The sequence below is a fragment of the Pseudochaenichthys georgianus genome, chromosome 14 (assembly GCF_902827115.2).
Source record: "Pseudochaenichthys georgianus chromosome 14, fPseGeo1.2, whole genome shotgun sequence".
NCBI classification, from domain to species: Eukaryota; Metazoa; Chordata; class Actinopteri; order Perciformes; family Channichthyidae; genus Pseudochaenichthys; species Pseudochaenichthys georgianus.
Genome location: NC_047516.1, coordinates 18,899,650 through 18,919,646, shown reverse-complemented (window position 1 = coordinate 18,919,646; position 19,997 = coordinate 18,899,650). Strand labels below are relative to the sequence as shown.

General features: G+C 43.0%; 1 protein-coding gene across 5 annotated transcripts; it reads left to right on the top strand.

The window, feature by feature from the left end:
- Positions 1-639: 639 nt before the first annotated feature.
- On the top strand, positions 640-19,765 carry LOC117458496 (calpain-5-like). 5 transcript variants are annotated; one of them, XM_034099007.2, is made up of 13 exons: positions 640-889; positions 3,919-4,107; positions 4,259-4,390; positions 9,753-9,961; positions 12,201-12,393; positions 12,471-12,661; positions 14,537-14,614; positions 14,699-14,894; positions 14,996-15,118; positions 17,445-17,647; positions 18,203-18,324; positions 18,418-18,554; positions 19,131-19,765. In XM_034099007.2, the coding sequence occupies exons 2-13, from the start codon at positions 3,943-3,945 to the stop codon at positions 19,311-19,313; spliced, it is 1,932 nt and encodes a 643-aa protein (XP_033954898.1). In that variant the 5' UTR covers positions 640-889; positions 3,919-3,942; the 3' UTR covers positions 19,314-19,765. The 5 variants fall into 5 exon arrangements, with proteins under 5 accessions (XP_033954898.1, XP_033954897.1, XP_033954901.1 ...); XM_034099006.1 differs by having other exon boundaries at positions 3,916-4,107; XM_034099010.1 differs by lacking the exon at positions 640-889 and adding an exon at positions 1,479-1,639.
- The last annotated feature ends 232 nt before the right edge of the window (positions 19,766-19,997 follow it).

The window sequence follows — 19,997 nt, the reverse complement described above, 5'->3', positions numbered from 1 at the left end:
TAAAAATAAAACCCAGACCGCTGAGAGACAGTTTACAGTTCACTTGCAGCATGAAGCAGATGGCATATAAATTGTGTTGGTTACATTTGACTTGCTTCTGGCTGGAAGAAACTGGAAGATTTTATTGTGGTGGAATGTAACAAAGTATACTTCACCCCACTAGAGTTCAGAGGGAAAGAGGGTACTTTTTACTCTACTATATTGATTTAACACATGATAAAACACGTCATATGCTTATATTATATTATTCAGTACTGTACAACAAATCTACCCAGAATGTTATACCATAACACTATAATACTGTGCTAAGACCCATTGTGCATATTGAACTTTTGATACTAAAAGCACATGTTGATGCTAAAACTTCTCTAAAGTAACATTTTCAAAACAACACAAGTATTGTTGCATTTTAGGACTGTAGTGTTTCTACTTTAAGTAAAGGACCTGCATACTTCTTCCACCTCTGAGTCATTGTTACCAGAGACAAATGAGACCGAACAATCCCACTCACACCTTTAATGGGAGTTTTCCTATGTAATTGTGAAAGATCAGACACTAAACAGGGCAGGTTTCAGCTTGTTTCACCTGTGAGTGGTTGGGTGGTGGGACTGAAGGTGTAACATTTCAGTATCCCCTTCCCTCCCATACAGTATCAGCATTAGCTTAGCACCTCCTGCTGCAGAGAGGAGCCTGTCAGACCAGTTTTCAGGCAGTGTTTGTGCAGATGAACGTGTCTGGAAAAGCCCTCGAAGCCAGGAGTACACACTTGGTTTGAGAAAGGAGAAACAGATCTTAGGACAGAATAGCGGGATAGATTTTAACACATCTAAAAGGAACCTAGTGAACATTGAAGTTTGAGCCCATCACTACAAGGACAAGACAGCTACAGGTGAGTGTTTAAGATTTCTTGAGTCAAGTTTTAACATCCTGGTGTAGTGTGTTTCCCTGTGGTTTCATGGTATTGGCTATATTTAATTTATTGTGCTTTTAACCATCATTTTAATACTTTCTTATTAGAGAACTTCCCTTCCTCTTGCCTCAAAGCCTTTAGGTGGTGTTTAACACATCTCTGAGGCTTTTAATGTTTTCATAATAAGTTTTTCTTTGGAAGGAAACAGTACAATCTTAACTGTGACATATTTAAACAAGGCTGCAGCCTGATAAAAACGTTTGCAAATATTATCTTTGATCTGAGGTGTAAAACAATCTGATCTTTTAACAACGTCCCAACAACTACCGGCACGTGACGAAACGTCTGGAATGTGAGCTGCAGTCACCTTTACCCGTACAACACAGATTAAAAATAGCATTACAATAAATATGTCGTCATGTAGTTAGAACGAAACTTCCCCAGCGTTTAGAGCAAATAGGCTACCAAAAATAACCTGCCAGATTAGCAAGGAACTTTCAAACAGATAACACACGCTCACAGAGACCGTGTGTAAACCTTTACCCAGAGCCACAATAACACTGGGTGGTGAAATAATCCATTACTGAAAAGACAAACACACTCAAGGTGTGGCTTTAACAATGCACCTGAATAAGCCCCTGCGTAGGAGGGCGGTGCAGGAGGCACAGCACCTGGACACTTCCTTTTTGTGGAGCAGGAAGAAATAAGTATCGCACTGCTATCTTTAAGGTACATTGTGTTGTTACTTCTTCTCTTGTTTCTTTTCAAGGTAGGCTACTTTTTAAAATGTATATCTAAATCTTATGATCTAGAAATGGTTGCTGTTCCTCTTCCAAACATCAACTATTTCTCTGCCTGTCATATTTGTTTAATGTGCTGCTCTTTATCCTCACACAACATGTCTGTCCTAGATGTTTTTTTGGCGTCTTCTCGTGAACATCAAACTTCCACTCATTTTCTTTCTGCTTCCAGACAAATAAATTACGTACTCTACAGTATGTTATTCCTGGCAAATATACAATATAAAGATTTATTTAAAAATTATTTCATTGGCAGATCTATGTCCAAATGCAGCCGGCCAGTGAGAAAGGAACAAAAAGATCAATAGTTAATAAATCATCTTCCTCCAGAGAATACAGCTGAGTTAGAGTTTCATTTTTTATGGGACAAGATCCAGCTTTAAACACAATTCATGTTTTTCTTTAGAACTTCACAGTTTGGGTCAAACTGATCCACATTGTGCCAATGACACAAAACTTTAGAGACGTTTTGAGTTTGAATTCCACCTGAAGATTTCTGTAAATGACAAACATTAGTGTTGGTGAGTGTTACGCCCCACCCTTAAAATGGCCCTATAGGCTAACAAAATTCCACCACTGACCCAATAGAACACAAAAGACACCTTTAAAATCATCAAATCCATAGGATGTATTATAATCAACATGTTCAACACATCCTAGGATTAGAGCAGAAACACAGCAGTCCCAACACCAGAGGACTGCCCCTCTTCTGCTGCTGCACTGGAGCTTTTAAGGACTTCCTTCTCCAGGTGCACCTCGTCTGAACCTCGTTACAGCAATGCAGCACACCTGGGTAGAGGAACCAAAGGGAAAAAGAAACAGGGAATACATACAGCCGTAACAGTGAGACAGAGGAAAATAAATGTAGCTTTCCATTTGTGGACTCTTAATAGCCTAATGTAATCACAGCTTTATTTTAAAGAACATAAAAGTTTCAGGTTTTGCTATAAAAAATGACATTGTCTCTAACCTGTTAAGCCCGAGAGACCCCGGTTCCGGGGGCCTCCTGCAATATCTTGCAGAAAACAGTGTCTGAGGGCATGTTCATTTAATAAACTATGAATGTTTTATATCCATGTAACGGAAAGAAACTCATCTAACTGATCATTTAAAAAAAAAAAAATCAAATAAAAAACCACAATGCTAACGCTGAGCCTCTGAATTAGCAACGAGCGAAAAATGCTAACAGATGACTGCAACGAAATTCACTCACAAAATCTTATTATTTATCTTTGATGCACATCTCAACCCATCGTTTCACATCGTGAGGGGACACAGAATCGATGGTTATCCTCATTATCACTCAATCATACGAACTCTCGGAGATAATAACAAGAACACACATCAAAACATATGGAGCTAGTTAGCCAAAAACGGCAAAATGGCTCACCTGTGTGGTAGTCTGGTCAAAAGTGGTCATCAATGCCATTAAAACGATAAAAAAAAACGATGCTGAAGTTAATCCATAGGTTAATCCAATGTGTCTGTGTAACTTTGAATGATTTCTGATAATCCATGAGCAATAAATCTGCTTTTCGGTTTTGAGATGTCAGACCTAGCTTCACTCTGGAGCAGAACTGCTTGCGCCAAGACTCCATTTTTCTTTTAACATGAGTGTGTGCGGGACGATTTCCCTTCGATTCTATTGGCTCTAACGGTCAGAAAGAGATGTCACATGTCAAAATCGAAGAAGGGGGGCCAGAGATAAGGAAAACCCACCCAAATGGCCCCAGAAGAGGTTTTTTTTGCTAAATCTGTCTAAAAAGGTCAAATATCACTTGTTTTGCATCAATCTTGATACAGGGTACTTATTATATGTTATACTTTGGATTCCTAAAGCTTTTAGTCTACTAACCCATCATCCAAGGTTAGTTTTCACTATAAGTACAAAATATATTTTGGACGGACACTATAATTTCGGAATTTTCTTTAAAATAAAAAACATCTATATTGATTCTGACTTTTCTACATCCAACTCACAGGTTTATCATTACTTTGAGAAAAAATATTATTAATTTAACCCTTTTAGAAGGGAAGATATGGTCATTTGTTCTGGGAATGTCATTTTCGAGCCTGAGACCTGAAAAACAGGCTCAGGGCTAAACTGGTTGCACCGTTTGCATTAGTGAATCAACATTGTGGGGTCCTGGTTCACAGAAAGGCCCAAAAACCCAATAACTTTTTATATTGTGTGTCATCCCTCAGCAGCTGTGAGGCGTCAGCGTCTGGACCATGTTCTCCTCTGTTGTCCCGTACAAAAACCAGCACTACGCTGAACTGAAGAGGAACTGCATCAATGACAAGACGCTGTTTGAGGACGCAGAGTTCCCTGTCATCAATTCATCGCTGTATTTTAAGAAACCACCCCCTGGATTGGTGGAGTGGAAACGACCAGCCGTGAGTAAAATATTATTTCTGCTAATGTTACTATAACAAGTGGCATGTATGAGTGATTGTTTTTTAAATTACTAGATTGAACACACATTATAGAGCAGAAGATTTCAATGATCATTACACAACAACACTCACATTCACCTTTCTGCTACAGGAGATCAGCAATGCGCCCAGCCTGTTTGTGGAGGGCATCAGCGCCCATGACCTGAACCAGGGAGTTGTGGGAAATTGTTGGTTTGTTGCTGCCTGCTCCTGCCTGGCTATGAAGCCTGAACTCTGGAAGAGGGTGAGTTCATAATGATGGTGCTTTTGTGTCAGGGGACTGGCATATTTAGAGTTTGAAAGCAGTTCAAATCAGGAACACAGGAATTCACCTGAGGGGGGGGAAGCAATGCACTGTTACATATTTTCACTATTATTAAGTAAATTCTGGTTAATAGGATCATGTATGCTGCCAAGTCAAGTAGACAGGCAGGAGTAGTGGCACACAAGAGTTATTTATTAACTAAAAGTTAACTGAAACAAAAATGAAACCCGAAGATAACAATACAACTAAATTAAACAAGAGACTACCAGATTTACATTAAACTGTGAGGTAAACTTCACCCCCTTTCTCCAGTGAAAAGCATTGTACAGTCTCAGCCTTACCTAACTGGAACCTACCATCTACCCCGTTGAGTATAGGGGGGGCTTAACTGAGCAAGCATCCATATATATCATACAGAATATTGATCACACAGTCAATATAATATTGTTAAGGTCCTGCTGACATGTCAATCTAACCCATGGGCAACCGTCTACAACACTGAACTGCCAGAATAGGACAGCTTGTTAGTTGCTGCAAAACGATATCTTATAACGATAACCTATTTTCCTACAACTTCAGTGGCCCCAGACTCTCCCTGCTGAGAGAAATAATGAGGCACACCTTTTTGTACTTGACTTGGTTAAACTGCGAAGCTACCGCAAAAAAGTGAAGGCTACCATGTCGTTTACACTATCATGATATCTAAGCAAGGAACACATCAGTCCCAACGTTATGAAAGCCATTTAACAACCAGTTGCTTACTAGATAAACTTGTATATTTTGATTCTGAAAAGAGCTTCAAAAGTCATACGAGAATAGTCGTTAATGCATCACATTTAAATATATTCATCACAGCAGCGTTTAAAGTCGCACCCTTAGGTTCTCATTCATAACACTCCGTTCGATGTCTCACTAAGGATGCGCCTCAACGCGTATGCAAACAGAAGCATCAATCTCATTACGCCAATCCTGATTGGCTGGTGATCTTGACGTCTACGTCAGGGAATCCACCCACCCTTTAAGTAGCTTGCGTTACGTCGCAGCGTCATTCAAACACCTCTTCTCGCTTCAGAGCACATCTCGAATATCAGTAGCCGGGCTAGCTTAACAGTCCACAGACTGAACCCAAGCTAACATTCGGTCGACGGGCGCTTGCCGGTTACTTTTTTGCTTTGCAGAAGAATTGAACAAATATTAACACACCAGTTAATATTGTAATCTGCCCCGCCGTTTTTTCTTTCGAAATAACGGTACGGTTAGATTTTTTCTTCAAACAGTAACATACCTGTTGCTAGTTTATCCCTCCGCGCCGACACCACGGCGAGCGAGGACGGACTCTTCTCTCCCTCACACCAGAGGAGACGGAGATAAGAAAGATATTAACACACCATTTAATATTTTTTGGAGAAAAATCTACCCCGTCGTTTTTTCCTTTCGGAATAACGATAAGGTTGGATTTATTTTCTCGGTAACATACCTGTTACTAGCTTGTCCCTCCGCGCCGACACCCCGGCAAACGAGGAGGGACCCTTCTCTCCCTCACACCAGAGGAGTCGGAGGCTCGGCTCGGGGGCTCGGCTCTGCGGCTGCGGGTTTAAGATCTCGAGCACGGACTCACACCAGGTCTGCTCGTCCTGCATTGGGCTGGAACACGCCCAGGAAGCTATCGATACCCCCGGTTCGTGCGGGCATTGTGCCCGCTTCACCATCAAGAGCCTCCGCCGACGGCTAGCGCGACAAGCTAGCCTGTCGGGACAGGACCCCTTCATGTCCGTTGATTCGCCGGCCGGCAATCGGGACATGGTGGCGACCGCCGCGGAGATTGAGTTCCTCTTATCCGACTCGGATGAGCACGAAGATGACATCTTTATTTCATCTGCCCAGGCTGCCAAGCCGGAGGCGATGTCCGCTCCCCCGGGCGAAAGCACACCAGCTTCGCCCTGCCTCAGTATGGACTTGCAGGCCGTGTGCCAACGCGCTGCGTCCAGGCTGGACATCCCCTGGCCTGAAGTGGCCAAGGAGACCTCCAGATCTCGCTATGAGGGGAAGAACTTGCCCCAAGCAGCGAAGATGAGGAAGCAGCTTCTCCCAGTCTTTCCAGAGATGCTGGACGAGGTGTCGGTCTCGTGGAGAGACCGCCTTTTCAGCAACAAGGCCCCAATCCAGGGTGCCTCCTCTTTGGACTGTGACGGCATGGAGAAGCTCGGCCTGCTCCGCATGCCACCCATGGAGCCGCTGGTGGCAGCCCACCTCCAACCGCGGCTGGCTTCGGCACCAAGCAGGAACCCCACGCTACCGGCAAAGGCAGACCGCTTCCAGTCAGCAATGACCGAACAAGCCTATAAAGCTGCAGCTTTGTCCGCCAGGGCGCTCAACGTCTCCTCGCTGCTGACCGCCTACAAGGCGGAGCTCTGCGAGGACATGACGGTCAAACCTGAGCCTGCCGTGTGGGACGAAATCGTAGCGATCACGGACATTTGCCTCTGTGTGCAGCGCTGTGCAGTCCAAGCCACAGGTAAAGCACTGGGGATAATGGTGGTACAGGAGAGAGCCAGGTGGCTTACCCTGACGAACCTTCCAGACCGGGGAAAAGAGGACGTCTTGGACATGCCTATTGTTCCCGAGGGCATATTTGGCTCCGCGCTAGCTTTGATGCAGCAGCGGTGTGAATCAAAAAAGAAGGAGGATGAGGCTCTCCAGCTTTGTCTTTCCCGAAGGGTCCAGCCGCCACCTTCAACGGCCCCGCGGCAGTCCTTCGCTCAGGCTGCCTCACGTCCTGCCCGTTTCAAGATCCCGAAACAACAGAGGCCACAGCCCGCCCGGGTCTCCAGCCCAGACACGAGGCGAGGACGGGCTGGCCAAGAAAGTCTCCGGTTCCGGCAACAACCGCTCAGGCACAGCCGGCCCAGACTTTCAGCCACCAGACGAAGAAGAAGAAGAGGGCGGCCTGACAGCCTCCTCTCCTCTCCTCTCCTCGATAAAAGAGCTGGAAGTTCCCTGTTCTCCAGCTCCAGAACACGTTCCAGTGTTAGATGCTCATGTGTTTCCGGGGTGCAACCATGCCCCCATCTTCCCGCCGCCTCGAGTGATGTCAGAACGTCATCCTCAAGTTCGCACCATGAGGGAAATGGACTTAACATCAACAACAGGAGGCTCCGCTCCTCGTTTAAGTCACACAAACACATGTCATCAATATTGTCTTTTAATAAATCATTTTCCACTGTCGTTTCCAGGCTTAAAGCCAAGGGCGCAGTCAATAAAAATGAAAAGAAAGACAATAAAAACAATAAACAGTCTGACGTCTACCCCCCTTCTAAGAGTGGCTGCTACCTCTCTCAGAAGGCGGACGATGGACGGGGCTGTGAAGGCATCACCGCCACGCGCATGCGCAGTGTCGACCGGGGTTGTCAACCTGGGGTACCACCGTGTTCAGACACTAGAGGGCCCCATAACACAACAAATAAAGACACAGAGCGTAGACGACAGGGATGTGACATCTCCGCTCGCTTTGAGAAGCGAAAAGTGGAGGATGCTCACAGATTCTGCTTGGGTTTTCAAGACAATAACACAGGGATACAGACTCCAATTCACTGTCACCCCCCCCTCACTTTTCGGGCATTCTGCATTCGCAAGCCCGGGGAGAGTCGGCCCATATTCTAGAGCAAGAGATTTTCTCGCTACTAGACAAGAAGGCTATATCTATAATACCCTCCGAACAGAGTCAGAGCGGCTTTTATGCCAAGTATTTCCTCGTTCCCAAACGAGGAGGGAACGGGATTCGGCCTATACTAGATTTGAGGGCTCTGAACAAATATCTCAAAAGATATAAATTCAGAATGCTCACTCACACATCTCTGTTGCGTCTCGTGCGCCAAAACGATTGGTTCACATCAGTCGACCTGAAAGACGCGTATTTCCACATCCCAGTATATTACCCACACAGGAAATATCTGAGGTTCGCCTTTCAGTGTGTCTGTTACGAGTACAGAGTACTTCCCTTTGGTCTGTCTCTCAGCCCACGAGTGTTTGTACGGTGTACGGAAGCCGCGATAGCCCAGTTAAGACAACAGGGTATTCGCCTGGCAACTTATCTGGACGATTGGCTCCTTCTCGCACAGTCGGAGCAAGACGCTATTACGCAGACGAATGTCCTCGTAAAACACCTGCTCGACCTGGGTTTCGTAATAAACACAGAAAAGAGCATGTTGTCCCCAGCCCACACTGTACTCTTCCTGGGCCTACGCCTGAATTCGGTGCCCTTTACAGCCCGCCTGTCAGCAGAGAGAGTGAAAGCCTTCAGGGCTTGCCTTGCTCATTTCCAGCCACGCAAATATGTTCTCTTCGGATCATGTCTGCGGTTACTGGGGCTCATGGCGTCAGCCATCCTGGTGGTACGACTGGGACGCTTACACATGAGGGAGTTTCAGCGCTGCGCCGAATTTGCTGTGCCCAGTCCGTGCTTTACGCACCTATATGGACAGGTCAAAAGAGTTTCGATACAATGACCAACTCTTTGTATCCTGGGCTAACCCTCATAAGGGCAAGCCCGTTACCAGGCAACGGCTCTCCCACTGGATTGTGGAAGCGATTGCTCTGGCTTATACGAGTCAGGGTTTGCAGGCACCAACGGGCCTGCATGCTCATTCTACTCGTGGACTGGCTACATTCTGGGCTTTGTTCAAGGGTGTTTCCATCCAAGACATTTGTGCAGCAGCGAGCTGGTCCTCGCCGCTCACTTTTGTCCGCTTTTACAGGCTAGATGTCTCTGCTCCTAGTGTGGCCCGCGCAGTGCACCCCGTGTTGAGACAGGGTTCTACCTGTTAAGTTCTGGTTGTTTTGGTGATTTTCGAGATAAGCATGTCTAGCAATACGGGAGTTTCAATATCCCATAGTGAGACATCGAACGGAGTGTTATGAATGAGAACTATAGGTTACCTACGTAACCCCAGTTCTCAGAGTAACATGAAGTGAGATGTCTCACCAGACGGCCCTTCTTGCTAAGGCGAAGCGAGAAGAGGTGCTTATTTTGAATGACGCTGCGACGTAGCGCAAGCTACTTAAAGGGTGGGTGGATTCCCTGACGTTGACGTCAAGATCACCAGCCAATCAGGATTGGCGTAATGAGATTGATGCTTCTGTTTGCATACGCGTTGAGGCGCATCCCATAGTGAGACATCTCACTTCATGTTACTCTTAGTACTGGGGTTACGTAAGTAACCTATGGTTTTGCTATTCTTTTTGCACGTGTGTCATTTGATTAGGGTGCACTGCAACATTCTCTGGTCCAACTGAAAATGACTCTTTAGTCTCACCTGTATAATTTGCAACATTTGCTTTTCAGGTAATTCCTGATCACAAGGAGCAGGAGTGGGATCCCAAGCATCCGGAGAACTATGCAGGCATCTTCCACTTCCAGTTCTGGATCTTTGGAGAGTGGGTGGATGTGGTGGTGGATGACCGGCTGCCCACCATTAACAAGGAGCTGATCTACTGCCACTCCAACGAGAAGAACGAGTTCTGGAGCGCCCTGCTGGAGAAGGCCTACGCCAAGTCAGTACACTTTACACTATCCCCTCTGTAGAAATATAGTAATATTCTTTAATCCAGGTATTTTTATTTACATGTAGTTGATATGACTTATAATATTAAAGATGATCATCCAGTTATAATATAATAGAATGCAACTATATTCAAAATAAATCAAAAGTAATGCAACTACATTCAAAATAAATCAAAAGTAATAGTTACATTATACCTATAATAAAAACATAGTTGACATGCATACCAATGGCTTCTTTCCATACATTATACAAAGAATATAACTGTTGCATCATGTAAGAGTGTGTTTATATAGTTGTATTTGACATATTTCTGTTGTATTTGTCTTCTCTTCTTTATATTTTTTTAAATGCCTGATTTTATTCCATGTATGTGAAAACTACTTGGCAAAAAATACAGAATCCAGATTAGGAACAATAGAATATATCTGCAGCATGTTAGTATAACAACATGCAAATATGTAGAGTCCATTGTAAAGGTGTTGTATTCAGCTGTACAGTTGCAAGAAAATGTGAACCCTTTGGAATTACCTGGATTTCTGCATAAGTTGGTCATAAAATGTGTTCTGATCTTCATCTAATGGCGCGTTTCCACTGCAGCGGGTAGCTCGCTTTAAGCGTGCCGAGCCGTGCGGGGCCCGTTTTTGGTTGCGTTTCCACTTGGCCTAGTTTTGGCCCGGGGCTACTTTTTCACCTTTTTTCTGGCCCGACTATATCGTGGTTCTAGGGCCAGGAACAACCAGGCTGAGTCGGGCTGAGTATGCTAAACTAGAGAGAGGATCGCTGGCAAGGGGGCTACAACTACAACAAGATGAACATATTTGACCGTGATTTAATTATAATACACGTTTCAAAATGATGCCGAAGTAACAACATACTGATACCGGTTAGTAAAAACCATGAATTAATGCTTTGACAAGTCTGCAGACAGACGGCAGGCGAACAACCCTTTTAAAATGCGTGTTTTCTAAATGTAGCTTGGCTAAGCTAACGTTGTATATGCTCCGACCGTCCACACTCACAGCAACGGCCTATACAGACATAAATAAAGCAGCGACTGTATTCACCATGACACAGGCAGTCTGTGGTTTGTACTTGTTTAACTTTTGTCTAGTTTCTGAACAGATATGAAGAGTTGTGAGCTCTGAGTGCTAAGAGCTAACGGCTGTGTTGTTTTTTGGGGCGCTCATTGAAGATGACGTCACGGCTCCGCCTACACTGTGTTACTATAGTTACTGCCCCAGTTCCTAAACTGTAATGGAAACGCAGCATTAAAGTGAGCCGGGCATAATAAGGCCTAACCAAACCGAGCGAGGCCGAGGGAGGGCTGCAGTGGAAACGCGCCATTAGTCACAACAATAGACAAACACAGTCTGCTTAAACTAATACCACACAAACAATTATATGTTTTCATGTTGTTATTGAACACACCATGTAAACATTCACAGTGCAGGGTGGAAAATGTGAACCCCTCGGCTAAAGACTTCTTCAAGAGCTAATTGGAGTCAGGAGTCAGCCAACCTGGAGTCCATCAATGAGACGAGATTGGAGGTGTTGTTAAAGCTGCCCTGCCCTATAAAAAATACACACCAGTTTTGAATTTTCTATTCTTAAGAAGCATTGCCAGATGTGAGCCATGCCTCGCACAAAAGAGCTCTAAGAAGACCTACCATTAAGAATGGTTGACTTGCATAAAGCTGGAAAGGGTTACAAAAGTATCTCTGAAAGCCTTGATGTTCATCAGTCCACGGTAAGACACATTGTCTATACATGGAGAAAGTTCAGCACTGTTGCTACTCTCCCTAGGAGTGGCCGTCCTGTAAAGATGACTGCAAGAGCACAGCGCAGAATGCTCGATGACGTGAAGAAGAATCCTAGAGTGTCAGCTAGAGACTTAAAGAAATCTCTGGCACATGCTAATGTTGACGAATCTACGATACGTAAAACACTGAACAAGAATGGAGTTCATGGGAGGACACCACGGAGGAAGCCACTGCTGTCCAGAAAAAACATTGCTGCACGTTTGAAGTTTGCAAAAGAGCACCTGGATGTTCCACAGCACTACTGGCAAAATATTCTGTCCACAGATTAAACCAAAGTTGAGTTGTTTGGAAGGAACACACAACGCTATGTGTGGAGAATCCAAAGGGTTCACATACTTTTTCTTGCAACTGTATATATTTTAATATTTCTGTAACTAAAGTTGTGATTCCCCTGCTCTCTGTGTCCAGGCTCTCTGGCTGCTATGAGTCTCTGGAGGGGGGAAACACCGGAGACGCTGTGGTGGACTTCAGTGGAGCTGTGGCTGAAGCCATCGACCTGGGAGCAGAAGAATACTATAAGGACCAGACAAAACAAGACCAGCTGTTTGAGGATCTGCTAAAGGTCTTCGACCGTGGAGGAATCATAAGCTGCTCCATCAGTGTGTGTGCTCCTCGTGAACATTTGCCTCTTTTTGTCCTTCTTTCACAGAATCTAACCTGTTTGTTTTTCATCACCAGGCGCAACCTCATGAGATTGAATTGAAGATGTCGAACGGGCTGGTGAAAGGACACGCATACTCAGTAACTGCAGTGAAGAAAGTGCGTTTGGGTCACGGACTGCTGGCCTACTTCAAGAATGAAACCATTTCTCTGATCCGTATGAGGAACCCCTGGGGTCAGACTGAGTGGAAAGGAGCCTGGAGTGACACGTAAGAAGTGATAGAAAGTTAATTGCTTACATTTATTCTCCACTGTACAACTACATGAAGAGCAGGAATGTCCAAGATGTTCAACCCAGCATACACTACTACGTTTACTATGGACATATATAGGGATCAGGACCAAGGCCGTACTGGGACAATAAGTCAGTCCAGGAATCATACACCCAGCCAGGCCACTACCAGGTTCTTTTTGTCCGATTTTGCTGGATTTATTTGTGAATATTACAGCGCCCTATAATCTACTACCCAATAATAAATATATGGACATGAGTTACTATTCTTAAAAATGTACAAATGTATTTGGGAACCTATCCATGTGAACATATTTTATATTTTAAGTGGGGGTGGACCTCAAAACCGCTAGGGGGGTCCGGGGTAATAAGGTAAGATTTTGTTTGTAATTTTGGAGTGAAATGCATCAATCTATTACTACATTGAGACTAGATCTATGGAAACACCCATATGAAACAGAACTATAAGCATTTAAATAATCATAACATCATAAGAACATGGCCATAACCAATAACATACCATATCCATATAAAAAAAAATTGAAACTTATTTATTTATTTTTGGTTCATTTATAGTTGGGAGTGTGTCTGCTCCTGAATCAGCCTCACCTGTCTTCCCCCTCTCCCCTGCTCCTCTTTGAGGCAGCAGCAAAGGCTAGTTTTAGCTCTCAACACGTTTTTAAAAGTTTATCTTACCTTTTTTCACCTATTTAAATTTTTTTCTTTGTATTCATGCATATTTTACTAATAGATGGTGACCAAACCGTTTGAGACCCACTGAGATAACTTAGACTAAGTTAACTATCTAAACACCCAGGGTCCTTAATCTCACCTGCACCTCTCAGACTGACAGGAGAGGACCCTCCTCTACCTTGTTGTTGAAACAGCTCCTTATCTGTTAGAGCAGCTAGCTAACCAGATGCTAACAACAAAAATATAAGTAACCGGTGTGCGCGCGCTCTCTCTCTCTCTCTCTCTCTCTCTCTCTCTCTCTCTCTCTCTCTCTCTCTCTCTCTCTCTCTCTCTCTCTCTCTCTCTCTCTCTCGTGCCACACATACACACACCCTCCCGAGCTTGAATGACACACAGAGACCAATCGAGGGCTTTGATTTCTGATCGGTATGGCAGTGGCCATGTCGGCAGGCCACATCGTAGACAGTCACCCTGTGTGAGGCAGACCCACATTTGCGGAGCGTTGCGTTAAAAACAAAAAAAAAGCCACTTAACAACAGGCCAGGCCATCGGGAAACCTCCCGGTCCTCCGGACTGGCCATCGGGAGGACCGGGCTGATCCGGACTGTTATTTGCCATATTTTTGGGGAAATAATGACTGTGTTGAACATACAGACTGTTTGAAGGGACATCAGAAGAGCCAATTAAATCATATGTCAGATCTATATCAGAATCAGAAACGGGTTTATTAGTTCACACGCACGAGGAATTTGACTAGGTGTCGTGGTGCATACATAAAAAAAATATATATAAAACAGAACACAGAACACAGATAGCGAATTATATTAAGAACACTGTAATATAAATATAGGAAGATAGAAATAAAATAAAGCAGTAATTTACATTGAAATAGAATGCAATAACATATAGAATAAAAAAAGTATGTGCAGTAAGCAATATTGTCAATATTGTGTGAATTAATGTAATGCAGAGAGTCTGCGTTGTGGCTGGTTGTAACCCTATATCTGACCTGTGGTAATTCTTTTAAAATACAATCTTCTTATAGCCACATTTTACAAATCAAAATGTGGGTGTTGTCTGGAGTTTAACTCTAAAACAATGTATCTCTACTAGTAATTTATGAGTGCTTTAATTTGTTTGGTTCTTGTTGGTTTGTCAGCTCTGAGGAATGGTCGAAGGTTGGTGATATGGAAAGGGGAAACCTCGGCATCACCGTAGCGGACGATGGGGAGTTCTGGTGAGCGATTAAAGCTCTTCCGAATCTTAACAGTTGACCTCTTCTTTCAGATTGTATTAATGAATTTTGTGCTCTCGTTCACAGGATGCCATTTGCAGACTGGTGCAAGTTATTCACTAATGCAGATGTTTGCCGTGTTATCAATACTGCCCTGATCAGTGTCAACAAGACGTGGAATGAGGTTGTGCACTTTGGGAGTTGGACCAAAAACGCAGAGCCGCTTTTGAACCGCTGCGGGGGCTGTGCCAACCACAAGCCCACCTTCCTGCAGAACCCACAGGTACACTCTCCTCACATCACCTGTGTTCAGGCACATGTAAACGTATATAAGCACACATTTATGGATCTATTTTCACTCATTTTCTTTTTCTTTTTTTACAGTTCTTGTTTGATGTTACAAAGGAGTCCGATGAGGTCCTGATCTCCTTGCAACAAAAAGACATGAAGATCCACAGACGATTTGGTCAAGGAGAAAACATTACCATTGGCTTTAGTGTCATCAAGGTAAAATATTGTGTTCACCAAATTGTATTGATCTAATGAACTGTTGATAACGACACATTACATTATACAGCAGGGGTTTATAACAGTAAAGATTCAAAGGGTTTGTGAAATGTTGCACAAAGATCATGGCAAGACTCACCAGACATGAGTCAATTACAGAGGAAACGGGGTTCATGTGGGATCAAATGTTAGTCAAGGCCGAGTCAGTTTATTTGTGGGAAAACAGGATAATTTCATCACATTTTGGCTTTCCTTTTGGTCTAAGAATCTTGGCTGCTTTCTGACTCTTCTACTCATTTGTTGAGCAAACATTGAACAGTTGTTTGGGTGATTTTAGTGACAGGCAGACATTACTCCATATCAGATCCAAGATAAACCATTTCAACAACAGGCTAAAGCATACAGGATTAAACATGACAAATGCACATACTTTACTTGATTGTTTCAAGCTGAACGGCAAAGTGGAAACTAACACATTAGTGACTCGTAAGCTGCAGAGTTCAGTCGGCTGTTCTCTTGTATAGGACATGATAAAAGTCTCATGCATTATTAGAGGTATATAATAGATTTATTTCGAACTGGAAGGTTTTTTAAAGACAAAATAACCTCACTATTGTGATTCAATATAGGTCATAATGAACTGCAATGTCAAAGCAGTCCAGCAGCTTTAAACCTGACATCACGTTTCCTGTAATGAGATATTAAAGGTGGGGTAGGTACATTTGAGAAACCGGCTCGAGATACACTTTTTGTTATATTCCATGAAATGCTCTTAACATCCCGATAGCAATGAATATCTTAAAGGTGGGGTAGATAATTTTGGAGAAACCAGCTTGAGTGCGCTAGGATTTGAGAAATACACAACCGGAAAAAATCTGCCACTTCCTTATAGAGCCCCTCCTCCAACACACACAAACACGCACATGACCAATGAGGGTAAGGAGATAAGTTTGTGCACAGATGGAAGGCTGACAGGCAGGTAGGCCATCCAGTTATTTTAGCTGGGCTGGCTAAAATGATTGGTCGTGCTTTTTATAGTAGGCTTCCACAGATGACTTTTTTGTCAAAGCACTTAAGATATTTATTGCTATCGGGATGTTAAGAGCATTTCATGGAATATAACAAAAAGTGTATCTCGAGCCGGTTTCTCAAACGTACCTACCCCATCTTTAAGTGCTTTGACAACAGATCCATAAAAAATGTCATCTGTGGCAGCCGTAGTAGGCCTACTGTAAAAAGCATGACCAATCATTTTAGCCGGCCCGGCTAAAATAATTGGATGGCCTACCTGCCTGTCAGCCTTCCATCTGTGCACAAACTTATCTCGTGCCCTCATTGGTCATGTGCGCGTTCCTGTGTGTTGGAGGAGAGGCTCTGTAAGGAAGGGACAGATTTTTTCCGGTTGTGTATTTTCAAATTCTAGCGCACTCGAGCTGGTTTCTCCAAATTTACCTACGCCACCTTTAATGTCAGAGATGCGGCTAAGTTTAAACACACTCTTATCATACTGTCAGAAGTGCTGCCAAAGGGGGAGGTTCTGGACAGCAGTAAATGCTGAAGGGTGCCTTAGGAGCATGTGATTTAAAAAGAAATGAAAGCAGGCCTGTGAGTCTGGAACTGAATGTAACCCTTGTCAACTACTGTCATTAAGCCAGCAAGAGCTATCTTTATCTGACGGACTCCAGACACTGTCGACGTTCTGTGTTTTGTCACTGTGTTATGTATTTTTGTTCCTGTTTGACAAGTTAAAGAAGTACTTTCACACATGCAGTTATTGGTACAAATTATGTTTGGTGTCACAACCTTTCAAGTGAGCCAGTATGCACACTACCCTGTTCCATCTAAAAGGAACAGGGCCAATATTATTGTTATTATACACCTGTGATGACAAATCCAAATGCCTTCAGTGAAAAGTGCCTATAAGTGGACATTTAAGGGCATCCCAGCATTCAGTGAAAGCATGGAGGAGGATTTTGATTATTATGTTAACCTATGACCGGCTAAAGAATGAGTATTGATTATTGCTCTTTATCAACAGTGAAATACATTAGACATTTGTGTTAAATTCAAGTTTAATTCATTATTCTACCACCAGGAGGCAGAAGAATCTATGAAAGCAGCAAAAAGTAAACTATAATTCTTAAAACAGTGAAAACCCTTTACATTTAATTGTACATCTGTATCAGAGAGAGTCTGTTTTTGGAATTCACCAAAGTACAGCAAAGGTAGCCTAAATACAATGACAGACTACTAGTGAGTAAAGTTAGTCATTTGTTCAGTATTTGAAATAAACACTGAATCAGCCCAAATGATTTTCCTTCTCCAGGTGGAACTAAACAGGAAGTACAGGATGCACGACATCTTGACCCAGCAGTGTGTGCAGACGTCGACCTTCATCAACGCTCGGACGGTGTTCATGAGATGCACGCTGGAGCAGGGCCGCTACGTCCTCATCCCCACCACCTTCGAGCCTTACACTCTGGGGGATTACATGATCCGAGTTTTCACCGATGTGGACTCAGGCTGCAGGTACGACTGTGGTTGAGCTGTGACGTCTGACTGCTTTTCATTTTAAATCGGCAGCATGGCTGGGTTTTAATAAAACATAAGCCAAGCCATAAGTGAATATTGACATCATAAAACCGTTTTATGATGTCAATATTCACTTATCTTACAATAATCAGGTTTTAAGAGACTCTGCAGGGAAAGCAAGAACACAGCTGTTCCTTGATTGTTCCATTCAGACACTAATGTCTGAGGGATTATATCCAAGGAAAACACCCATAATTACTGTTTCAGATACTTTACAATTATGTTCACATTAAATCACTTGGAAAGTAATGTCTCATCTCATTATCTTGGGCGATGATTTTATGTTTTTTGTTTTGACTGTTCATGTTGGCAAACCAGAACCAAATCATGTTTGCTCACACATTCAGGTCATACAGGCTGGGGAATACAACTTGTTGTGTGTATTAGACATAATTACACTTACCATGTTTGATTATGCAGTAGCTAGATCTAGAGCAGACTATCAAGATATAAGTACTTTTCTCATGGTGTCTAACTTCTCATCTCTCACAGGGAGCTGACAGAAGACAAGCCGCAGGTTAAATGCTGGAGTTCATTCCTTGGATACCCGCAAGTTGTGACTCACGTCTACGTGCATGGAGCCGGGGAGCTGCAGAACCAGGACAGCACTGGAGGTCAGAGGACTTGAACAAATGACTCTTACCCCAAATGTACTTATCAGCCTGTATATGGTTTTCTGACTTGGAACTTTCCATGTGTTCCTGCAGGTGCAGACCCGTATGTGATCATTCACTGTGAGGGCCGGTCTGTACGATCCACCATCAAAAAGGACACCCTGAATCCAGAGTTTACAACAAGCGCAATTTTCTTCAGGAAGAAGCCCAGAAAGCCCTTAACAGTGGAGGTAAAATGGCATCCCTCTGCTCCTTGTGACTGTACTAATCTGTCTCAGCATTCAAACAGTCATTTCTTTATGGTGCAACCCTCTCATTGTCAACCATTTGTGAAACTGAACAAGAATCCGATTGATTTGGAGTTGAATGTCTATCGATTATTTTACCTAAAGCTAACTTCACCATGGTTGCTAGTAATTTTTTATCTGCAAAGCAAACTATTATTAATAATAATAGGGCTTGGATTTTACTATATGAACAGGATTAGTTTCCAAAATGCCTTTTTATTCCTACAACAAAACAACGTAATGTTGATTATACAGACACTACATTTTTTTGTGCAGTCTTTTTTTTTTTTTATTCAGTGCTCACAAAAACTAATGATTATAGTAAAATGAAAAGAATAGATCAATGAACTACAGAAGCTCACATAATAAAAGGTCAACTGACAATGTGATAGCGGCTTGTAATCTGCTGTAATTGAGAGAACAGAACATCATCCTTGCCTGTTGACGCTCAACATAATGAAATTAGAGTAGCCGAGATGATCTGTGGTTATTTTGTAACACATGACGGGCGTTCCTCAGGTGTGGAACAGCAACGCGGTGAAGGACGAGTTCATGGGCCAGGTGGTTCTGTCGGGCTCGGTGAAGGACACCTTCAGCCCTCAGAGGCTCCAGCTGAGGAAGAGAGGACGACAGATGGCGGACGAGATGCCGGGGACCATCAGTGTGAGGATCCTCACTTCTACTCAGCTGACCGCCATGTGATCCAGTCAGTGACTTTATTGAGGGCTTTTTCACGATGAACACCTCACTTGGCATGTGTCATCATCAAAGCCCCATAAACACTCTCTTTGTCATGCTGGATGTACACGCTTTTATTTTACATTTGTATTTGCACGTTGAGGAATTGTTTGCAAAGTTGAGATGTGAGCAGGCAATTCCTGTCATTCCTATCTTAATGTTTAATCTTGAGTTATCTTAATCACCTTTCAAATCATTTTTATGTAACTTATAACACATTTGTATATTGACATTTTGAAAGTTGCTTGTAAAGATGTTCTCTTTTTATTACTATTACTACTGTGAGTTTTATGGCAGATATGTCAGTCAAGTCTTAAAATACATTAGTTATACTTTTGTCCTTTTTAAATAGCACCTTTATATGCAGAACACTGTACTGTGTGCACAACATGATTAAAGTATCATCTATTCTTTGATGAATTTTCTCATCCTTTTTTTCATTGACGATTACATGGCGTAACTAATAAAAGATATCCAAGAATCACATGAGACAACCAGCATTAACACAGCTCTGGTTTTCTTCCTCTTTTTATTTCAGTCCAGTTCCCAAACTGCAATATTTTTGTTACACTCAAGACACAGCCATGCACAATTCAAAGTTCAAAAAGTCTATTGCTTCAACCACGATTAAAAAAAGTTTATCCAAAA

Excerpts from the sequence above, each read along its gene's own strand:
- LOC117458496 (XM_034099007.2), top strand. The coding sequence starts at position 3,943 with ATGTTCTCCTCTGTTGTCCCGTACAAAAACCAGCACTACGCTGAACTG. Across the intron at positions 4,391-9,752 it reads AGCCTGAACTCTGGAAGAGG|GTAATTCCTGATCACAAGGA; the intron begins GTGAGTTCATAA and ends TTTGCTTTTCAG. Across the intron at positions 17,648-18,202 it reads GATGTGGACTCAGGCTGCAG|GGAGCTGACAGAAGACAAGC; the intron begins GTACGACTGTGG and ends CATCTCTCACAG.